General features: G+C 47.8%; 1 protein-coding gene across 1 annotated transcript in view; it reads left to right on the top strand.

Annotated features, from left to right (window-relative positions):
- The window catches only part of LOC148532407 (tetratricopeptide repeat protein 41-like), a 144,948-nt gene that overhangs the window by 65,462 nt on the left and 58,615 nt on the right, over positions 1 to 20,871 (top strand). The window contains exons 7-10 of the mRNA XM_088467853.1: positions 6,079 to 6,277; positions 7,731 to 7,867; positions 9,560 to 9,678; positions 11,905 to 12,085. Coding sequence (XP_088323979.1) covers positions 6,079 to 6,277; positions 7,731 to 7,867; positions 9,560 to 9,678; positions 11,905 to 12,085 — 636 coding nt within the window. The remainder of the gene's footprint in view (positions 1 to 6,078; positions 6,278 to 7,730; positions 7,868 to 9,559; positions 9,679 to 11,904; positions 12,086 to 20,871) is intronic.

Below are 20,871 nucleotides of genomic sequence, written 5' to 3' on the forward strand. Positions count from 1 at the left end.
GGTAGTGTTCTTTCGTCACACTACACTGCACAGTAGTGTCCCTTATTCATGTTACGTCACACAATAGTGTCCCTTTTTCATGTTACGTCACACGGTAGTGCCCCTTTTTCATGTTACGTCACACAGTAGTGTCCTTTTCATGTTACGTCACACAGTAGTGTCCCTTTATCACGTTACGTCACACGGTAGTGTCCCTTATTCACATTACACCACACAGTAGAGACCATACAGTTATGCCACCCAGAGCCCATTCACGTTATGCCACACAGTAGTAGTGCCCCTTATGCATTATGCTATGCAGTAGTAGCGCACCCTATACATTATGCTACGCAGTAATGCCCCTTATACATTATGACACACACAATAATGCCCCTTAAAACACATTGTGCCACTCACAGTAATACCCTGGCATCTGCAGATGGCGTCTGTCAGCAGATCATGAGGTGTCCTAAGATGGCATCCAGTCCATCCAGTCAGCTCCTCGCCCGCCCTTGCCACGCTTTTCATCCATCGGCCGGCCGAGTCATGACATCACTGCGGCCGCACGTGACATTCCAGTTACTCCACCATGTCCTCAGCATGGTGCCACCGGGCAATCCTGCTGGCAGCTCACAGGAGCTGTCAAAATGCCGTCCAGCCAGTCCTCCCAGATTATTCCCGGGCCCGGCCCCCGCCGTGCATCACATACCAGGCCGCATCACTAAGTAATGACGTGGCCCAGGGCTGTATTAAGACTTGTGGGGGCCCCATCAATAAAATTGTCAGGGGGAAGGGAGAGAGAGAGAGACAGAGGGAGGGAGGGGAGAGAGTAATAGAGAGAGAGAGAAGTGGAGGGAGGGAGAGAGAAAGAGGGAGGGACAGGGAGTGAGATATATAGTGGCCTATTCATCTTCACTTAATTTCTACAAAAGCAGAGGAAAATGAACATTTTCACCTGCAATTGTAGAAATTCTGTATTTGGGCCATTCATCAAGAAGGTAAAGCAGGAGATATAACAGATCCAGTATCTCCTACTTACCTTCCTCTGGCGGAATGGCCCATGTCCCCATATGCTCTTGTGCGCATGCGTGACCCGTAGGTCACATATGCGCACTTGTCTCCTCTGAAAGGAACAGTGAAACACTTTGGGGAGACAGCTGATTTTTGGATCAGCTGTCCCAAAGCTGGAGCAATGATTAATTGCTCCGGCTCTCGCGTAGCATTAGAACGTTAATTATCAAGGTCCGTTCGGACCCTGATAATTAACATCAAGTAGACCCCTAAGAGAGGGAAAGGGGGGGGGGAGAGGGAGAAAGTGACAGGGAGGGAGACAGTGTAAGAGAGGGGGGAGATAGTGAGAGAGATGGAGAGAGACAGAGAGTGAGATAAAGGAAGAGAGAGGGAGGGGGGAGGGACAGGAGTAGGGGACAGAGAGAGAGAGAAGTGGAGTGAAGAAGAGAGAGAGATTGAGAGGTAGGAAAGGCGTGTGTGTGCACTGTACACTCTCTCAATAGCACTTAGGTACCAGCTTTCCTAAAGGGGGCGAGCACTTCGCGGCATAAGCCACGTCCCCTACTCACGGCATTATTTCATAAAGTTAAAAGGGTGATGCTGCCGGGACGTGGGAGCCAATGACGCAGACATGGTTTCAGAGCATGGCGCCGCCCGGGAGGTAGTTCTGCCAGGCACGCCAGCGCTTTGTCAAAGCGGCCCTTGTGGCATTTGCCAGAAGTGCCCTATGGCCAGTCCAAGTTGGGAGATATTTTGAGATAAGTGAAGAGATATATGTTGGTGCGGTTTTGTTTAGGGCCCTGTAAGATAGCGGAAGTATCTAAGTATCTAAGATTGGATTCATCAAAAGTTTACAACAACCAATGTAGGGACTTACAAAGGGGAACAATTAGAGAGCAAAATTTGTCTAGCCACAGTATTCAAATCAGATTGTCTGGTTTTGGGAAGACCAGTATAGTGGCTGGTAATGCAGGAGATCAGTGCATGAAAAGTTTTTGCAGTATTTTGTGTGATAAAGGTGCTTATTCTGGCAGGCCAACACTGATGGTGAGAGATCGGGAGAGTGCAGGTAAATGTGTGTATCAGCCACAAAGAGATGATACTTATTAATTTTCTAAGAGAAGTGGTAAGGATAAAAAAAGAGCAGCGTACCAGGATTCAGCCGCGTATTACTCCAGCTGTTAAAAAAAAATAGATAGGAGGTTGCTCTAGTGAAGCAAACACAACTAAGAGTTATTAGATGGCTAGGATGGGAACCAGACCGAGCCCCAATTATCAATGTTCGCTTTTGCAATTCGATCAGGGCATGCCAGTACTGCCCCTGATCGCATTGCAAAATGCGATCCTATCTGCTGGATGTATTATCCGAGACATGCAGGGAGATGGGGTCCGAAAGGAGCCCGTCCCTGCGATGTCTCCGGAGGGCAGTCGGGGCTGCTGCGCATGCACAGTCCCGCGCAGTGCACATGAGCTGCTCTCATTGCCGGCGGAGGGTTCCGTGAGATCCCTCCGCCGGCTGATATGTGGTAAGTTGCCATAGACTACAGTGGCTAACGCTATCTTCAGATGGCATTCCCGATATTGATACATTTGGCAGCATTGCATCCCCCATAGAAACCTATGGGGGAGGCGGCTGCCGGCGGCAATGCGGTCCCTCCTTCATACATCCGGGGGATACTTAGTATTTGAAGTAAACCCCAGAAAACAGGTGTTTTCGGGGAATTTACCTCAAATTCACTTTGATAAATGGGCTAGAGATTGTTTGTATGAGAAGAAAGTTGTACGAGAAGAGTCAAATGCAGCAGAGAGACAAGGCTCTCAAGAATGACTTGATTCTCTGACTGTCACTGCCATTGCATGTTGTACTAGACAGAGAAAGTGATTACTATAAGGTCTGCTTTCATTTTGGTTTTGGTTCACCAGCTCCTTTTAGCCCATCTTCCTTATGGATCCATGGGTCTGATTCAGCACGGATCGCAACTGCGTAATCGCACGCAATGAAGCTGCGAAAATATGCTAATATCTGCCACCGCTCAGCCAGCATAGAGACACCCACTATTGCCTTCTCACATCCGTAATACCTCGCAGTCCTGCGTATACATCGGTAACATCGGCCCCTCACGCACAATTACAGCAGGTCTGACCTGTGTCAGAAATTGTTAGTCTCGTCGCACGCAGTGAGTACTCAGGCTGCATAGGCAATCACAGTGGCTAATTTATACACACCCATGCAACAGCGTTCAGATGGACAGACACGTCTGCGTTTCTGCAGCCACTCCCCCGTCACCACCCCCAAACACTCACTCTGCGATGGTTTCCACAGTGCGTCACTCACTCTGCGATGGATTCCACAGTGCGTCCATAATTGCAGTGTGATCGCCGTGCAGTGCAGTGCATGCGCAGTATGCAACAATCGCCCACTCTGCGTACGCAGTTGCAATTGCATGCTGAATCAGGCCCTATATACATCTCAGACACACTTGCAGTAGCTCCTGGATGTCATGCTTTATTGGAGAAAATACACTCCGTTAATAATAAGCTCATTGTTAGGTCTTCACTCCTCACAGCTGACAGATAATCCAGGCTTGAATTATCATTGCTACAAAGAAAAGAAATTCTTGTTATTCCACTAGTAAATACTATCATTATGCAGTCTTAAGTGTTTTCAAGTCATTATATGTGTATCTGCTGGACTCCTGTATATTGAGATCTTATATATCCTCCTTAATTTGTTGCATACATTCTCTAGAATGGATCTAACAGTACCTAGTTGAATAATATCTGGTCATAGATACACCAGAACACACTATGACTATGGTACTGCTGCTCGGCTGAACGCAATGTGACCATAATTGCTCCTGCATTGCATGCACACAACTGAGTATATTGCCCGTATGCCAAGTTGTATCTGTATTCAGACTGTCCTTATCCATATGCTTGGTTTGATACCCGTGACCATTATCAGTGCAGCTGCGTTGCCCTTAGTTACATACTGATACATTTAGTTCTGGAGCATGCGCAGAAAATGACTTGCATCAGTCCCTATATCTACTGTAAAACTGAGGTCTATGCTTTTTTATTTATTGTCATTGTAATGAATGTTATTATTAGATATGTAAGAATTGTTTTAATAAAATGGTGCTTTATTATACCAATCCTTTGTATATGATGACTTCTATCTAGAACTGTTGAAATATCATTAGTGCTGTTATTTGGTGGTAAAATTAGTTGATCATATTTTTGGGGAAGGGATTATCAAAACCCTTCCTATGAATTATCCACTTTTGATAAAAGTCTGATTCTTATTTCACAGAGGAATTATGATCACCTGAAAAGTTGAATGTGTTTCTCGTGGATTACCAAAATACTTTATATAATCAGTAATGTTAGTTAGAAGCTTTAAAACACACTTAGGGGTAAATTTACTAAGATGGGAGTTCTATTAAGAAGTTATGTTGCCCATAGCAACCAATCAGATTCCAGGTATTATCTTCTAGAATGTGCTAGATAAATGAGAGGTAGAATCTGATTGGTTGATATGGGCAATATCACTTCTTAAATAGAACTCCCATCTTAGTAAATTTACCCCTTAATATGAAAAAAAAAAGAGAGGTTTCCTCCAAAACCGTCACATTTAGTATTGTGTAGAGTTGATGACAAGATAAGGTCTGGACTCTGGAATTGTATTTACAAGTAGTGTGCGCCATTCCCTTAGATATCCCACTTCAATGCTGCTATTCTTCTTAAGTATTATCATTTATTTATATTGCGCCAGCATATTCCGTTGCACTTCAAGCTTTCTAGTGAATTCTCTAGTGCATTCAAGATGAGGGTCAATGGCAAGAGCTGCGCTGGATCGTGAAAGGATTCAGGGGGTCATTCAGACCCGGTCGTTAGCGCCGACGCGCTCGGACCGGGTCGATGGCCCCCCACAGAGCATGCGCACGACGGCGCCGGCGCCGTCGTGCGCATGCGTGAGACCCGCTACGACCGACAGCGCCGGTCGTAGCGGGTCTCGATCCAAAGGGGGCGAGCTGTCGATGTTGATTGACAGCTCGCCCCGTTTGGAAGGCGGGCCGGGGGGGTGGCAGCCCAAACGGGGACGTTCCCATGGGATCGCCTACCGTTTGGGGGCAGCCCCACTGACATCACTGTGTGCGAAGCGGCCACTGTGATAAGGACTGCGATTGCAATGACTACACAGACCCATCGCAGAGTGATTGACAGGAAGTGCAGTTTGCAGGTGGGGACGGGGGGGGGGGGGGTTCGGCAGAACGCAGATGTGCTAGTGTGTTCAAACGCCTTTACACGGGCATACATAAATTATCCACTGTGATGCCCTACGCAGCTTGAGTACTCATGGCGTCAGGGGCGTTTCTGGAGAGGAGGGGGCCCGTGTGCAGTCTCCGACACGGGCCCACTCCTCTCCGCCCGCCGGCCGGCCGGCAGCGCACTGAGTGGTGCGCAGCCAGCGCCGGAATTATAGACTCTGGGCACTAGAGTGTGCTCAGAGTCTATAATGAATACACAGGTCACCGGGAAAATGTCTGTGGCGGCCATTTTCCCTGTACTGCGCATGCGCAAACGACGGGAAAATGTCCGCCGTGGCCATTTTCCAGTCGTTTTACAGCGCCGGACCCCCGCGCCGACGTGGGACTCCAGAGAGGTAAGTAATATTATGGGTGCAGGATGTGCGGTGCGGGGCCTCCCTGGACCCGGGGCCCGTGTTCCCCGCACACCCTGCACCCATTATAGTTACGCCCCTGCATAGCGTGCAATGAAGTTAGCAATTCCTGAGTAAGGTCAGAGCTTGTGCAAGTGTGCGTGAGGCTGCGATGGTACTCGATGTTACCAATGGTTTCGCAGTCTTTCTAAACATTACGGATGTGTGTAAGGTAAGGTGGGCGTCCCTGTGTAGTGCAGCGATCGCAATTGATTAACATACTTTCGCAGTTTTAGGTGGAGATGCTCTGTACTTTGTGTTAACCTGATGGGTATATATACATTTATCTCTGACACAGCAACCATCACTTTCAGTCTTTCAATCAATGAATTGAGCTTGCATAATCCTTTATTGTCTGTTCATAGGAGTTGCCATCCCAATCAGTGAGTGTCTGGATAATTCTTCTCGAGCGACAATGAATCATAAAAGAAAATATTTTCATCTTCTTCTTCTGAAGCACTTTCAGCAGATGGATCTCTCACGGCAGGTGTATGAAGAAGTGCCATGGCATTTGAAGATGACAGGCAAATTAAATGAATTATACAGATTTCTTTTATATCCAAGGTGTGACCTTACTGCCTAAGGACCTGATTCAGACCAGCTTGCTAGGATGCGTTCGCTCGTAGCTGTCCGATTTTCGCATTGTGCAAATGTGTACGAATTGCAGTGCGCGTGCTCGAACTACTGTGCGAGATCACGAAACGTTCGCTCAGGCTGGTGGGCGTCTGCATACACAAAGCGAACGCACACCAAGACATAGTGGGCGGGCGTATGCCTTGCCGTGCGATCGCCTGCCTTGCTGGGTGTGTGTGCGAGCATACGCATCTAGCGAGTGGGTCTGAACCGAGCTCTAAGATTATCGTCTAGTGAGTACGCGGGTTTACAGTTTACAATGCTGTATGTGCATAGCTCCCTAGATGAGTCTGCATGGGATTTCCCAAAATAAAAGTTTCCACTGACTAGATTCTGTTGTGTGTTCCATCTTTCACACATGAGTCTGAAGTAAGGCTCGGGATCCCAACTTGATCAGGAGATTGTCCAGATAAGGAATTATTATTTATCACCCCTTTAGAATGCAGATGACCGAACTGTGAATTTGAGATTGCTGGATTCCAAGACTGGAACATTCAAACAAGCATCCTTAACCTCCATAGATACCATAATCTTGTCCAGTTCCATTCTGGATATGATAGATCTTGGGGATTCCATCTTGAACCTGCACCTTAAACCTGGGTGTACAAAATCTTGAGGTTCAAATGAGTGTGAAAAGATCCATTTGGCTTCTAAGAAGAGGTTTGAGTAAAACCCCATTCCTGTCGGGTCTGCTGGCATGGGGTTAGCCTCCAGCTCCTCTAGAGGCCTGCATCTTACTAGGTCTCTAAGGACACTGTTGCAGATTGCTTGGAAACTGTCTTTCTGGCTGATTTCCCCTCTTTTGTCCTCACTATTCACCTTGAAATCCAGGGGTAAATTTACTTGAGGTTGATGACAATGGATCAAAATCGATCAACATCGATGTTATGTTTTTGGGGCTAAATACCAAATTTACTAATACTTAAAAACCAAATCAAAAAGTGTGATTTAGCCATAGAAACACAACATCGATGTTGATCGATTTTCATCAATTTTAAATTGATTCAAATTGACCTTTAGTGAATTTATCCCCAAGGCTCTTGTTTTACCTGCAGTGAGAAAAGACTAAAAACTCAGCCATCAGAACTATGTTACGTAGATATGTTGACAGGAAAAAGATAACCTTCTCCTCTCTTCGATTAGCTAATGATCTTATCCAGTTCCGGCCCAAATAATACATTTACTGAAAAGTACAGTAACTAAAGAGTCTCATAAGATTCCATAAGTTATTTCAGACATAGCTAAGAAGCCTGGACCTCTATATTCAATTGCCAGTGTCCCTAGTAGGATGTAAGGGAAACAATGGTTACTGATTTCTAAGTTGCATGCATTGAATAAAAATGTCTAGTCTTTCCATTCTACCTGTTATTTCTTCATATTCCAGGACACTGTTCTTGATCTGTAGAAACATGAAGCATGGATGTCAAATGAAGATGGATCTGATTCAGTACTGGCAGATGCTGTTGTACTCAGGAAAAGATCCAGCGGAGGAATGTCAAATGTTATTACACAGAATAACAGGTGATGTGTGGTTATAAGCACTAACATCCAGGGCCGTAACTAGGGTAGTCTGGCCAGTGCCATGGCACCGCAGGGCAGGGGGCGCTGTTTAGGCCTGTCAGTTTTCCTGTTTATTATCATTCTCACTTGTAGCTTCCTCTTCTTTTATCCCCAGCATCTCCTGGCCTCTCCAATCTCTTCCCTGGCCCTTCCCCATGAGGCCATGGCCCTTTTCAGGTGCACTATCTTATGTCCCTATTTAAAAAATAGAGCGGGGGGGGTGCGCCAATGCTCTCTCTGGCACAGTGCACCAAATAGTCTAGTTTTGGCTCTGCTAACATCTGCTTTTTCAGGGGTGTACAGACCATAAAATTAATATTAGTTTTGTTAGACACACAGCAGCTACTTATGAAATCCAGCAGGTGGCACCATATTATAGAAAACACGCGGAAGTATTGAAACAGATCGTAACATTTTTGCTTCATCTATACAATAAGCAATATTCTGATGTAATAGGTATTTTCTTGTATTGCCAAACTTACACTAAGGGGTATATTAACTAACGTGCTGCTTTTAGAAGTGGATATGTTGCCCTTAGCAACCAATCATATTCTAGCTATTATCTTCTAGATCGGTGCTAGATAAATTGTTAAGTAGAAACAGATTGGTTGCTATGGGCAACATATCCACTTCTAAAAACCTGCACTTACCCCTAGGAGTGATAAAAGTGAGCATAATGCCTGGTAAGTATTACATATGATGTACAACCACGTTACTTGCATTTTGTCCTCTGCACAGTTAATTTACTGTAAAACATTCTTTAAAAATACTTTTCTATTCAGTCTTAATTTAGTGAGCTAAGGGCCTGATTCAGAGCCGCTCGTAAGCGGCCGCTCGTTCGTTCCGAGCGATGTTCGCACATCTGCGCATGCGTATGGGTCGTAATACGCATGCGCCAACCAGTCAGTGCGGTCGGAAAACGTGTGTTCGCAAAATTGCGAGTGCCTGCTAATTTGAGTGACAGGATGAGGCGTATGTGGGTGGTAACAGGGGAAGGTGATTGAAAATGGGGAGTGGAGATCCGAATGCAGGCGTGCCAAACGGTCAAAACGGGCGTTTTAAGGGTGTGCATAATTAACAAAGCAGCGTCATCGACCACGTCACTTGGTTGTTTCTTAGCCTGAACTGTTCGCATGATTGCGGTAGGAAAATCCGACCACAAGCACTGCGAGCAGTTCAGACACCTTTCGATGTACTCGATTAATCTAATAAATAGCGATGACGTATGATGCGAGCGGCCAGGGGGCGTCTTTACAAAATAGCAAGCGCATGTTTCGTTCGCTCGCTCAGACATAGAGGCGTCAACAGACCGCAAAGAGCGAGCGCTCAATTTAAATAGCCGGCCCCTTTTTCTGAACGAGCGAGTGCAAATAGCATCCGGCTCTGAATCAGGCCCTAAGAACCATGACAGTTGTGATGACCATGACATGAGCCAACACAACTGTCATTTAAAGCAGCAAGCCAGCTTGGTTTAGCCTTTAACGTAATTGTTGCTTTAAAACTACAGGCATATCCGCATGTATTCCCGCAGCTACATTTAGCCCTATATGCCTGTTTGTGATGTGTATTCAGCAACCATTATTAACATGAGCGCCAATGTTTATGAAGCTTTGTTATGGCAAATATGTATAAAATTGACATTTGCTGTTACAGAACACCCAGAGGAATTGGCTGATCAGGGCAGAGTGATATCCTTTGCTGCCCAGTGCCTTAAAGATATTGGTAAGACCAAGGAAGCATTGACAATACTGTCATCTATTGAATGTATTCAGGTGAGTAGTCATCATCAATAAAGTGCATGGGCTCTTATAAAACATAGGCACTGATGTTAAGTTGGACATATATCTGTTTCCTTAGCATAAAATACTGTATGCATTTCTGTACTGCCCATTTGCACATAAAAATGCATATGAAAACCTCCATGCACAACTTTAAATTGCAAATAATTTCCCAAAAAGAGGCAGAACAGGGGAAGAAAGTGGCAGGTAAGCATAAGCAGGGTACAGTGGTGTGTTAACAAAAAGATGTCTATTGAACACATTTGCTTATACACCAAGATGTATCTATCGCAGCTTCTGAAGGGCTGGTGTATAATCTGTGCTAATGAGGATGATCATTAACACGGGCCTTGTAAAGGTGCATACACACACAACGATTTTGTTACCAACGATTTTGTTACCAACGATTTTCTGAACAATTTTCTGTCAGATTATCTGTCAGATTTTTTTAAAGTGTAATGAACGATTTTTTTGTACTACAAACGATTTTTGCATATTCCCTTAATGAAAATCGTTGAGCTGACAAGTCTGACTGAACTACAAACTACAAACGTGAACGCGCATGAACGATTATCGTTCATTGTTTGACTCAGAAAGTGAACGATTTTTTTCAAACGATTATCGTTATACTATATCGTTTAACGATAATCGTTCAAAAAATCGTTGTATGTGTTTGCAGCTTTATAATTCACCAACATAAAACCACTTTAAAACCGATGTATCTATCTGGCCAATCAGAGGAGAGCAATCAAAATACACTTATAATGAAGGCAGCTATTATGTATTGAAAAAGGACTCAGAAAACTGCTACATTGATAATGCTCTAAGGATGGAAATATTATTTTTATTAATATATTAGTGGAAAAAATATTGTTTCATTTTATTAAGAGAGAAATATTTTTTTATTAATTATATTAAAGGGGCAATAGTAATTAACTGTTAACTAGAATTTAAAATGTATTTTAATGATGGAGGAAGCATTTATTATTTTATGGCTATATAACATTTTTAAACACCAATTAAAATTTACTTAATATTGCCCGTTTAATATAATTAATGAATAATATTGCACTCTTAATAAAACTAAATAATCATGTTTCCACTAATATATTAATAAAATAATATATCCCTCAGAAGAGAATTATCAAAGTAACAGTCTCGTTTTCAGTACATAATAATTACCTTCATTATAAGTGTATGGTGATTCCTCTCCTTCTGATTGACCAAATAACATGCTTCTAAATTACATTAAAACCGGCATATCAACAGCATGATGATATAGATACCATTAATAGGACATTATTATGCTTTAAGCAGTCACACAATATTATATGTATATGCTGATTCTGTGTCTGTGATTGTTTTACACAAATGCATCCAATTCAGTTTCAGTGCGAATTCTATCATAAATACACATGGGTTCAGATTCAGAGTTGCATGTAAAGTCGGGTCACTGGCCGACATATTGGCCGTTCCATTGAATGGCTGATATATCGTGTGCCCATCGGCCAGTGTGTACCAGCGATATGTCTGTGAACGACGTTGTTCACAGACATATCGTGTTGGCTGTGCTGCGCAGCCGATGCCCAATATATCAGCAAATACAGTATATTGGTGCATCGTGCTGTGTGTATGGGCGGTCAGCTAACCACTCGTACACTTGCTGCACAGGCCGGCAGTGATTGACAGCTCAACTGGGCGTGCACATATAATGCCCGCCCAGTTGTGACAACAGTCTTGACGAATCGGGCAGTCTGTATGCAGAACATATGTTCTGCACAGTCTGCAGATATATCGGTCAGGTGTGTATCCACCTTAAGTTCGTGTTATTCCAAGTTGTGTATATACCACTTGTGACTGATTTTTAGTTTAGAGAGAGCATGTAGATCAAATTTTATAAAAACATTCCCCAGTATGTGTCAATGTGGTGTGGAACATGGATTGCAAGCTCCACTGGGAAGACACTAATGTGAATGTTTAAATATTCTCTGTAAAATGTATATTATGTAGGTGTTATATAAAAGATGTTTAACATGTAATTGATAGGAAATTAGCAGTCCCCATCCACAGGTGCCTTATAACTCATTTTCAAAGTTTTGGAAAAAACATTACAGTCGGTCACTGTATGATGCTCACTATGCAGAATCACGCCGTACAGTGCACACTCCTGTAGTTATTTCCTCTGCAGCTCTTCTCAGGCATCTCACTTGTTTTGTTTAGGCTGCAGCAGAAGGCACAAACAATAAAGCACTGTTATGGTCACAGAAAATCGCTGGAGATTTGTATCGAGACATTGGGTCCTGGCATGAAGCAATTCTTTGCTATAAAAAAGCACTGGACAACCTCCAGTGTTTTACCAAGGATAACCTTGAAAATAATTGCAAGTTGCTGAAACTCAGAGGTATTTCATGGCAGCCCGTTCCCTTGTATTACTCTTTATCACCTCTCATCTCCTACAGAAAAATATATATTATATGTTCAATAAATTCACAATTTTCAACAAATAGAAATATTGCATCCTGTTCATAGGATTACAGAACGACACCACTGTGTGCTTAGGCCAGGTTATTAACCACTTGACTGACATATTTTTTTTTTGAAAGACATGTCATAAAATTATCCCCACAGTAGTGTCCTATGTGTCCCCACAGTAGTGTCCCATGTGTCCCCACAGTAGTGTCTCATGTTCCCCTTACAGTAGTGTCTCATGTGTCCCCACAGTAGTGTCTCATGTGTCCCCACAGTAGTGTCTCATGTGCCCCCACAGTAGTGTCTCATGTGTCCCCACAGTAGTGTCTCATGTGTCCCCACAGTAGTGTCTCATGTGTCCCCACAGTGGTGTCTCATGTGTCCCCACAGTGGTGTCTCATGTGTCCCCACAGTGGTGTCTCCTGTTCCCCTTACAGTAATGTCTCATGTGTCCCCACAGTAGTGTCTCATGTGTCCCCACAGTAGTGTCTGATGTGTCCCCACAGTAGTGTCTCATGTGCCCCCACAGTAGTGTCTCATGTGTCCCCACAGTGGTGTCTCATGTGTCCACACAGTAGTGTCCCATGTGCCCCCACAGTAGTGTCTCATGTGTCCCCACAGTAGTGTCTCATGTGCCCCCACAGTAGTGTCCCATGTGCCCCCACAGTAGTGTCTCATGTGTCCCCACAGTAGTGTCTCATGTGTCCCCACAGTAGTGTCCCATGTGTCCCCACAGTAGTGTCTCATGTTCCCCTTACAGTAGTGTCTCATGTGTCCCCACAGTAGTATCTCATGTGTCCCCACAGTAGTGTCTCATGTGTCCCCACAGTAGTGTCCCATGTGCCCCCACAGTAGTGTCTCATGTGTACCCACAGTAGTGTCTCATGTGTCCCCACAGTAGTGTCTCATGTGTCCCCACAGTAGTGTCTCATGTGTACCCACAGTAGTGTCTCATGTGTCCCCACAGTAGTGTCTCATGTGTCCCCAGAGTAGTGTCTCATGTGTCCCCACAGTAGTGTCTCATGTGTACCCACAGTAGTGTCTCATGTGTCCCCACAGTAGTGTCTCATGTGCCCCCACAGTAGTGTCTCATGTGCCCCCACAGTAGTGTCTCATGTGTCCCCACAGTGGTGTCTCATGTTCCCCTTACAGTAGTGTCTCATGTGTCCCCACAGTAGTGTCTCATGTGCCCCCACAGTAGTGTCTCATGTGCCCCCACAGTGGTGTCTCATGTGTCCCCACAGTAGTGTCCCATGTGCCCCCACAGTGGTGTCTCATGTGTCCCCACAGTAGTGTCTCATGTGCCCCCACAGTAGTGTCTCATGTGTCCCCACAGTAGTGTCTCATGTGTCCCCACAGTAGTGTCTCATGTGTCCCCACAGTGGTGTCTCATGTTCCCCTTACAGTAGTGTCTCATGTGTCCCCACAGTAGTGTCTCATGTGCCCCCACAGTAGTGTCTCATGTGCCCCCACAGTGGTGTCTCATGTCTCCCCACAGTGGTGTCCCATGTGCCCCAACAGTAGTGTCTCATGTGTCCCCAAAGTAGTGTCTCATGTGTCCCCACAGTGGTGTCTCATGTGTCCCCACAGTGGTGTCTCATGTTCCCCTTACAGTAGTGTCTCATGTGTCCCCACAGTAGTGTCTCATGTGTCCCCACAGTAGTGTCTCATGTGTCCCCACAGTAGTGTCTCATGTGTCCCCACAGTAGTGTCTCATGTGCCCCCACAGTAGTGTCTCATGTGTCCCCACAGTGGTGTCTCATGTGTCCACACAGTAGTGTCCCATGTGCCCCCACAGTAGTGTCTCATGTGTCCCCACAGAAGTGTCCCATGTGCCCCCACAGTAGTGTCTCATGTGTCCCCACAGTAGTGTCTCATGTGTCCCCACAGTAGTGTCTCATGTGTCCCCACAGTAGTGTCTCATGTATCCCCACAGTGGTGTCTCATGTGTCCCCACAGTGGTGTCTCATGTGTCCCCACAGTGGTGTCTCCTGTTCCCCTTACAGTGGTGTCTCATGTGTCCCCACAGTAGTGTCTCATGTGTACCCACAGTAGTGTCTCATGTGTCCCCACAGTAGTGTCTCATGTGCCCCCACAGTAGTGTCTCATGTACCCCCACAGTAGTGTCTCATGTGTCCCCACAGTGGTGTCTCATGTTCCCCTTACAGTAGTGTCTCATGTGTCCCCACAGTAGTGTCTCATGTGCCCCCACAGTAGTGTCTCATGTGCCCCCACAGTGGTGTCTCATGTGTCCCCACAGTAGTGTCCCATGTGCCCCCACAGTGGTGTCTCATGTGTCCCCACAGTAGTGTCTCATGTGCCCCCACAGTAGTGTCTCATGTGTCCCCACAGTAGTGTCTCATGTGTCCCCACAGTAGTGTCTCATGTGTCCCCACAGTGGTGTCTCATGTTCCCCTTACAGTAGTGTCTCATGTGTCCCCACAGTGGTGTCTCATGTTCCCCTTACAGTAGTGTCTCATGTGCCCCCACAGTAGTGTCTCATGTGCCCCCACAGTGGTGTCTCATGTGTCCCCACAGTAGTGTCCCATGTGCCCCCACAGTGGTGTCTCATGTGTCCCCACAGTAGTGTCTCATGTGCCCCCACAGTAGTGTCTCATGTGTCCCCACAGTAGTGTCTCATGTGTCCCCACAGTAGTGTCTCATGTGTCCCCACAGTGGTGACTCATGTTCCCCTTACAGTAGTGTCTCATGTGTCCCCACAGTAGTGTCTCATGTGCCCCCACAGTAGTGTCTCATGTGCCCCCACTGTGGTGTCTCATGTCTACCCACAGTAGTGTCCCATGTGCCCCAACAGTAGTGTCTCATGTGTCCCCACAGTAGTGTCTCATGTGTCCCCACAGTGGTGTCTCATGTGTCCCCACAGTGGTGTCTCATGTTCCCCTTACAGTAGTGTCTCATGTGTCCCCACAGTAGTGTCTCATGTGTCCCCACAGTAGTGTCTCATGTGTCCCCTCAGTAGTGTCTCATGTGTCCCCACAGTAGTGTCTCATGTGCCCCCACAGTAGTGTCTCATGTGTCCCCACAGTGGTGTCTCATGTGTCCACACAGTAGTGTCCCATGTGCCCCCACAGTAGTGTCTCATGTGTCCCCACAGAAGTGTCCCATGTGCCCCCACAGTAGTGTCTCATGTGTCCCCACAGTAGTGTCTCATGTGTCCCCACAGTAGTGTCTCATGTGTCCCCACAGTAGTGTCTCATGTATCCCCACAGTGGTGTCTCATGTGTCCCCACAGTGGTGTCTCATGTGTCCCCACAGTGGTGTCTCCTGTTCCCCTTACAGTGGTGTCTCATGAGTCCCCACAGTAGTGTCTCATGTGTACCCACAGTAGTGTCTCATGTGCCCCCACAGTAGTGTCTCATGTGCCCCCACAGTAGTGTCTCATGTGCCCCCACAGTAGTGTCTCATGTGTCCCCACAGTGGTGTCTCATGTTCCCCTTACAGTAGTGTCTCATGTGTCCCCACAGTAGTGTCTCATGTGCCCCCACAGTAGTGTCTCATGTGCCCCCACAGTGGTGTCTCATGTGTCCCCACAGTAGTGTCCCATGTGCCCCCACAGTGGTGTCTCATGTGTCCCCACAGTAGTGTCTCATGTGCCCCCACAGTAGTGTCTCATGTGTCCCCACAGTAGTGTCTCATGTGTCCCCACAGTAGTGTCTCATGTGTCCCCACAGTGGTGTCTCATGTTCCCCTTACAGTAGTGTCTCATGTGTCCCCACAGTAGTGTCTCATGTGCCCCCACAGTAGTGTCTCATGTGCCCCCACAGTGGTGTCTCATGTCTCCCCACAGTAGTGTCCCATGTGCCCCAACAGTAGTGTCTCATGTGTCCCCACAGTAGTTTCTTATGTGTCCCCACAGTGGTGTCTCATGTGTCCCCACAGTGGTGTCTCATGTTCCCCTTACAGTAGTGTCTCATGTGTCCCCACAGTAGTGTCTCATGTGTCCCCACAGTAGTGTCTCATGTGTCCCCACAGTAGTGTCTCATGTGTCCCCACAGTAGTGTCTCATATGCCCCCACAGTAGTGTCTCATGTGTCCCCACAGTGGTGTCTCATGTGTCCACACAGTAGTGTCCCATGTGCCTCCACAGTAGTGTCTCATGTGTCCCCACAGTAGTGTCTCATGTGTCCCCACAGTAGTGTCTCATGTGTCCCCACAGTAGTGTCTCATGTGTCCCCACAGTGGTGTCTCATGTGTCCCCACAGTGGTGTCTCATGTTCCCCTTACAGTAGTGTCTCATGTGTCCCCACAGTAGTGTCTCATGTGTCCCCACAGTAGTGTCTCATGTGTCCCCACAGTGGTGTCTCATGTGTCCCCACAGTGGTGTCTCATGTTCCCCTTACAGTAGTGTCTCATGTGTTCCCACAGTAGTGTCTCATGTGCCTCCACAGTAGTGTCTCATGTGTCCCCACAGTAGTGTCTCATGTGTCCCCACAGTAGTGTCTCATGTGTCCCCACAGTGGTGTCTCATGTGTCCCCACAGTGGTGTCTCATGTTCCCTTTACAGTAGTGTCTCATGTGTCCCCACAGTAGTGTCTCATGTGTCCCCACAGTAGTGTCTCATGTGTCCCCACAGTGGTGTCTCATGTGTCCACACAGTAGTGTCCCATGTGCCCCCACAGTAGTGTCTCATGTGTCCCCACAGTAGTGTCTCATGTTCCCCTTACAGTAGTGTCTCATGTGTCCCCACAGTAGTGTCTCATGTGCCCCCACAGTAGTGTCCCATGTGCCCCCACAGTAGTGTCTCATGTGTCCCCACAGTAGTGTCTGATGTGTCCCCACAGTGGTGTCTCATGTGTCCCCACAGTAGTGTCTCATGTGTCCACACAGTAGTGTCCCATATGCCCCCACAGTAGTGTCTCATGTGTCCCCACAGTAGTGTCTCATGTGTACCCACAGTAGTGTCTCATGTGTCCTCACAGTAGTGTCTCATGTGTCCCCACAGTAGTGTCCCATGTGCCCCCACAGTAGTGTCTCATGTGTCCCCACAGTAGTGTCTCATGTGTCCCCACAGTAGTGTCTCATGTGTCCCCACAGTAGTGTCTCATGTGTCCCCACAGTAGTGTCTCATGTGTCCCCACAGTAGTGTCTCATGTGCCCCCACAGTAGTGTCTCATGTGTCCCCACAGTGGTGTCTCATGTGTCCACACAGTAGTGTCCCATATGCCCCCACAGTAGTGTCTCATGTGTCCCCACAGTAGTGTCTCATGTGTCCCCACAGTAGTGTCCCATGTGCCCCCACAGTAGTGTCTCGTGTGTCCCCACAGTAGTGTCTCGTGTGTCCCCACAGTAGTGTCTCGTGTGTCCCCACAGTAGTGTCTCATGTATCCCCACAGTGGTGTCTCATGTTCCCCTTACAGTGGTGTCTCATGTGTCCCCACAGTAGTGTCTCATGTGTCCCCACAGTAGTGTCTCATGTGCCCCCACAGTAGTGTCTCATGTGCCCCCACAGTAGTGTCTCATGTGTCCCCACAGTGGTGTCTCATGTGTCCACACAGTAGTGTCCCATGTGCCCCCACAGTAGTGTCCCATGTGCCCCGACAGTAGTGTCCCATGTGCCCCCACAGTAGTGTCTCATGTGTCCCCACAGTAGTGTCTGTCTCATGTGTCCCCACAGTAGTGTCTCATGTGTCCCCACAGTAGTGTCTGATGTGCCCCCACAGTAGTGTCTCATGTGCCCCCTCAGTAGTGTCTCATGTGTCCCCACAGTGGTGTCTCATGTGTCCACACAGTAGTGTCCCATGTGACCCCACAGTAGTGTCTCATGTGCCACCACAGTAGTGTCCCATGTGCCCCCACAGTAGTGTCTCATGTGTCCCCACAGTAGTGTCTCATGTGTCCCCACAGTGGTGTCTCATGTGTCCCCACAGTGGTGTCTCATGTGCCTCCACAGTAGTGTCTCATGTGTTCCCACAGTAGTGTCTCATGTGTCCCCACAGTAGTGTCTCATGTGTACCCACAGTAGTGTCTCATGTGTCCTCACAGTAGTGTCTCATGTGTCCCCACAGTAGTGTCCCATGTGCCCCCACAGTAGTGTCTCATGTGTCCCCACAGTAGTGTCTCATGTGTCCCCACAGTAGTGTCTCATGTGTACCCACAGTAGTGTCTCATGTGTACCCACAGTAGTGTCTCATGTGTCCCCACAGTAGTGTCTCATGTGTCCCCACAGTGGTGTCTCATGTATCCCCACAGTGGTGTCTCATGTTCCCCTTACAGTGGTGTCTCATGTGTCCCCACAGTAGTGTCTCATGTGTCCCCACAGTAGTGTCTCATGTGTCCCCACAGTAGTGTCTCATGTGCCCCCACAGTAGTGTCTCATGTGTCCCCACAGTGGTGTCTCATGTGTCCACACAGTAGTGTCCCATGTGCCCCCACAGTAGTGTCTCATGTGCCCCCACAGTAGTGTCCCATGTGCCCCCACAGTAGTGTCTCATGTGTCCCCACAGTAGTGTCTGTCTCATGTGTCCCCACAGTAGTGTCTCATGTGTCCCCACAGTAGTGTCTGATGTGCCCCCACAGTAGTGTCTCATGTGCCCCCACAGTAGTGTCTCATGTGTCCCCACAGTGGTGTCTCATGTGTCCACACAGTAGTGTCCCATGTGACCCCACAGTAGTGTCTCATGTGCCCCCACAGTAGTGTCCCATGTGCCCCCACAGTAGTGTCTCATGTGTCCCCACAGTAGTGTCTCATGTGTCCCCACAGTGGTGTCTCATGTGTCCCCACAGTGGTGTCTCATGTTCCCCTTACAGTGGTGTCTCATGTTCCCCTTACAGTGGTGTCTCATGTGTCCCCACAGTAGTGTCTCATGTGTCCCCACAGTAGTGTCTCATGTGCCCCCACAGTAGTGTCTCATGTGTCCCCACAGTGGTGTCTCATGTGTCCACACAGTGGTGTCCCATGTGCCCCCACAGTAGTGTCTCATGTGTGCCCACAGTAGTGTCTCATGTGCCCCCTCAGTAGTGTCCCATGTGCCCCCACAGTAGTGTCTCATGTGCCCCCACAGTAGTGTCTGTCTCATGTGTCCCCACAGTAGTGTCTGTCTCATGTGTCCCCACAGTAGTGTCTGTCTCATGTGCCCCCACAGTAGTGTCTCATGTGTCCCCACAGTAGTGTCTCATGTGTCCCCACAGTGGTGTCTCATGTGTCCACACAGTAGTGTCCCATGTGATCCAACAGTAGTGTCCCATGTGCCCCCACAGTAGTGTCTCATGTGTCCCCACAGTAGTGTCTCATGTGTCCCCACAGTGGTGTCTCATGTGTCCCCACAGTGGTGTCTCATGTGCCTCCACAGTAGTGTCTCATGTGTTCCCACAGTAGTGTCTCATGTGTCCCCACAGTAGTGTCTCATGTGTACCCACAGTAGTGTCTCATGTGCCCTCACAGTAGTGTCTCATGTGCCCCCACAGTAGTGTCCCATGTGCCCCCACAGTAGTGTCTCATGTGTCCCCACAGTAGTGTCTCATGTGTCCCCACAGTAGTGTCTCATGTGTACCCACAGTAGTGTCTCATGTGTACCCACAGTAGTGTCTCATGTGTCCCCACAGTAGTGTCTCATGTGTCCCCACAGTGGTGTCTCATGTGTCCCCACAGTGGTGTCTCATGTTCCCCTTACAGTGGTGTCTCATGTGTCCCCACAGTAGTGTCTCATGTGTCCCCCACAGTAATGTCTCATGTGTCCCCACAGTAGTGTCTCATGTGCCCCCACAGTAGTGTCTCATGTGTCCCCACAGTGGTGTCTCATGTGTCCACACAGTAGTGTCCCATGTGCCCCCACAGTAGTGTCTCATGTGCCCCCACAGTAGTGTCCCATGTGCCCCCACAGTAGTGTCTCATGTGTCCCCACAGTAGTGTCTGTCTCATGTGTCCCCCACAGTAGTGTCTGATGTGCCCCCACAGTAGTGTCTCATGTGCCCCCACAGTAGTGTCTCATGTGTCCCCACAGTGGTGTCTCATGTGTCCACACAGTAGTGTCCCATGTGACCCCACAGTAGTGTCTCATGTGCCCCCACAGTAGTGTCCCATGTGCCCCCACAGTAGTGTCTCATGTGTCCCCACAGTAGTGTCTCATGTGTCCCCACAGTGGTGTCTCATGTGTCCCCACAGTGGTGTCTCATGTTCCCCTTACAGTGGTGTCTCATGTTCCCCTTACAGTGGTGTCTCATGTGTCCCCACAGTAGTGTCTCATGTGTCCCCACAGTAGTGTCTCATGTGTCCCCACAGTAGTGTCTCATGTGTCCCCACAGTAGTGTCTCATGTGTCCCCACAGTGGTGTCTCATGTGTCCACACAGTGGTGTCCCATGTGCCCCCACAGTAGTGTCTCATGTGTCCCCACAGTAGTGTCTCATGTGTCCCCACAGTAGTGTCTCATGTGCCCCCACAGTAGTGTCCCATGTGCCCCCACAGTAGTGTCTCATGTGCCCCCACAGTAGTGTCTCATGTGCCCCCACAGTATTGTCTCTTGTGTCCCCACAGTAGTGTCTCTTGTGTCCCCACAGTAGTGTCTCATGTGTCCCCACAGTAGTGTCCCATGTGCCCCCACAGTAGTGTCTCATGTGTCCCCACAGTAGTGTTTCATGTGCCTCCACAGTAGTGTCTCATGTGTCCCCACAGTAGTGTCTCATGTGTCCCCACAGTAGTGTCTCATGTGCCTCCACAGTAGTGTCTCATGTGTTCCCACAGTAGTGTCTCATGTGTCCCC

Source organism: Taudactylus pleione, unplaced genomic scaffold (genome assembly GCF_031769625.1).
Source record: "Taudactylus pleione unplaced genomic scaffold, aTauple2 ptg000077l, whole genome shotgun sequence".
Classification (NCBI taxonomy): Eukaryota; Metazoa; Chordata; class Amphibia; order Anura; family Myobatrachidae; genus Taudactylus; species Taudactylus pleione.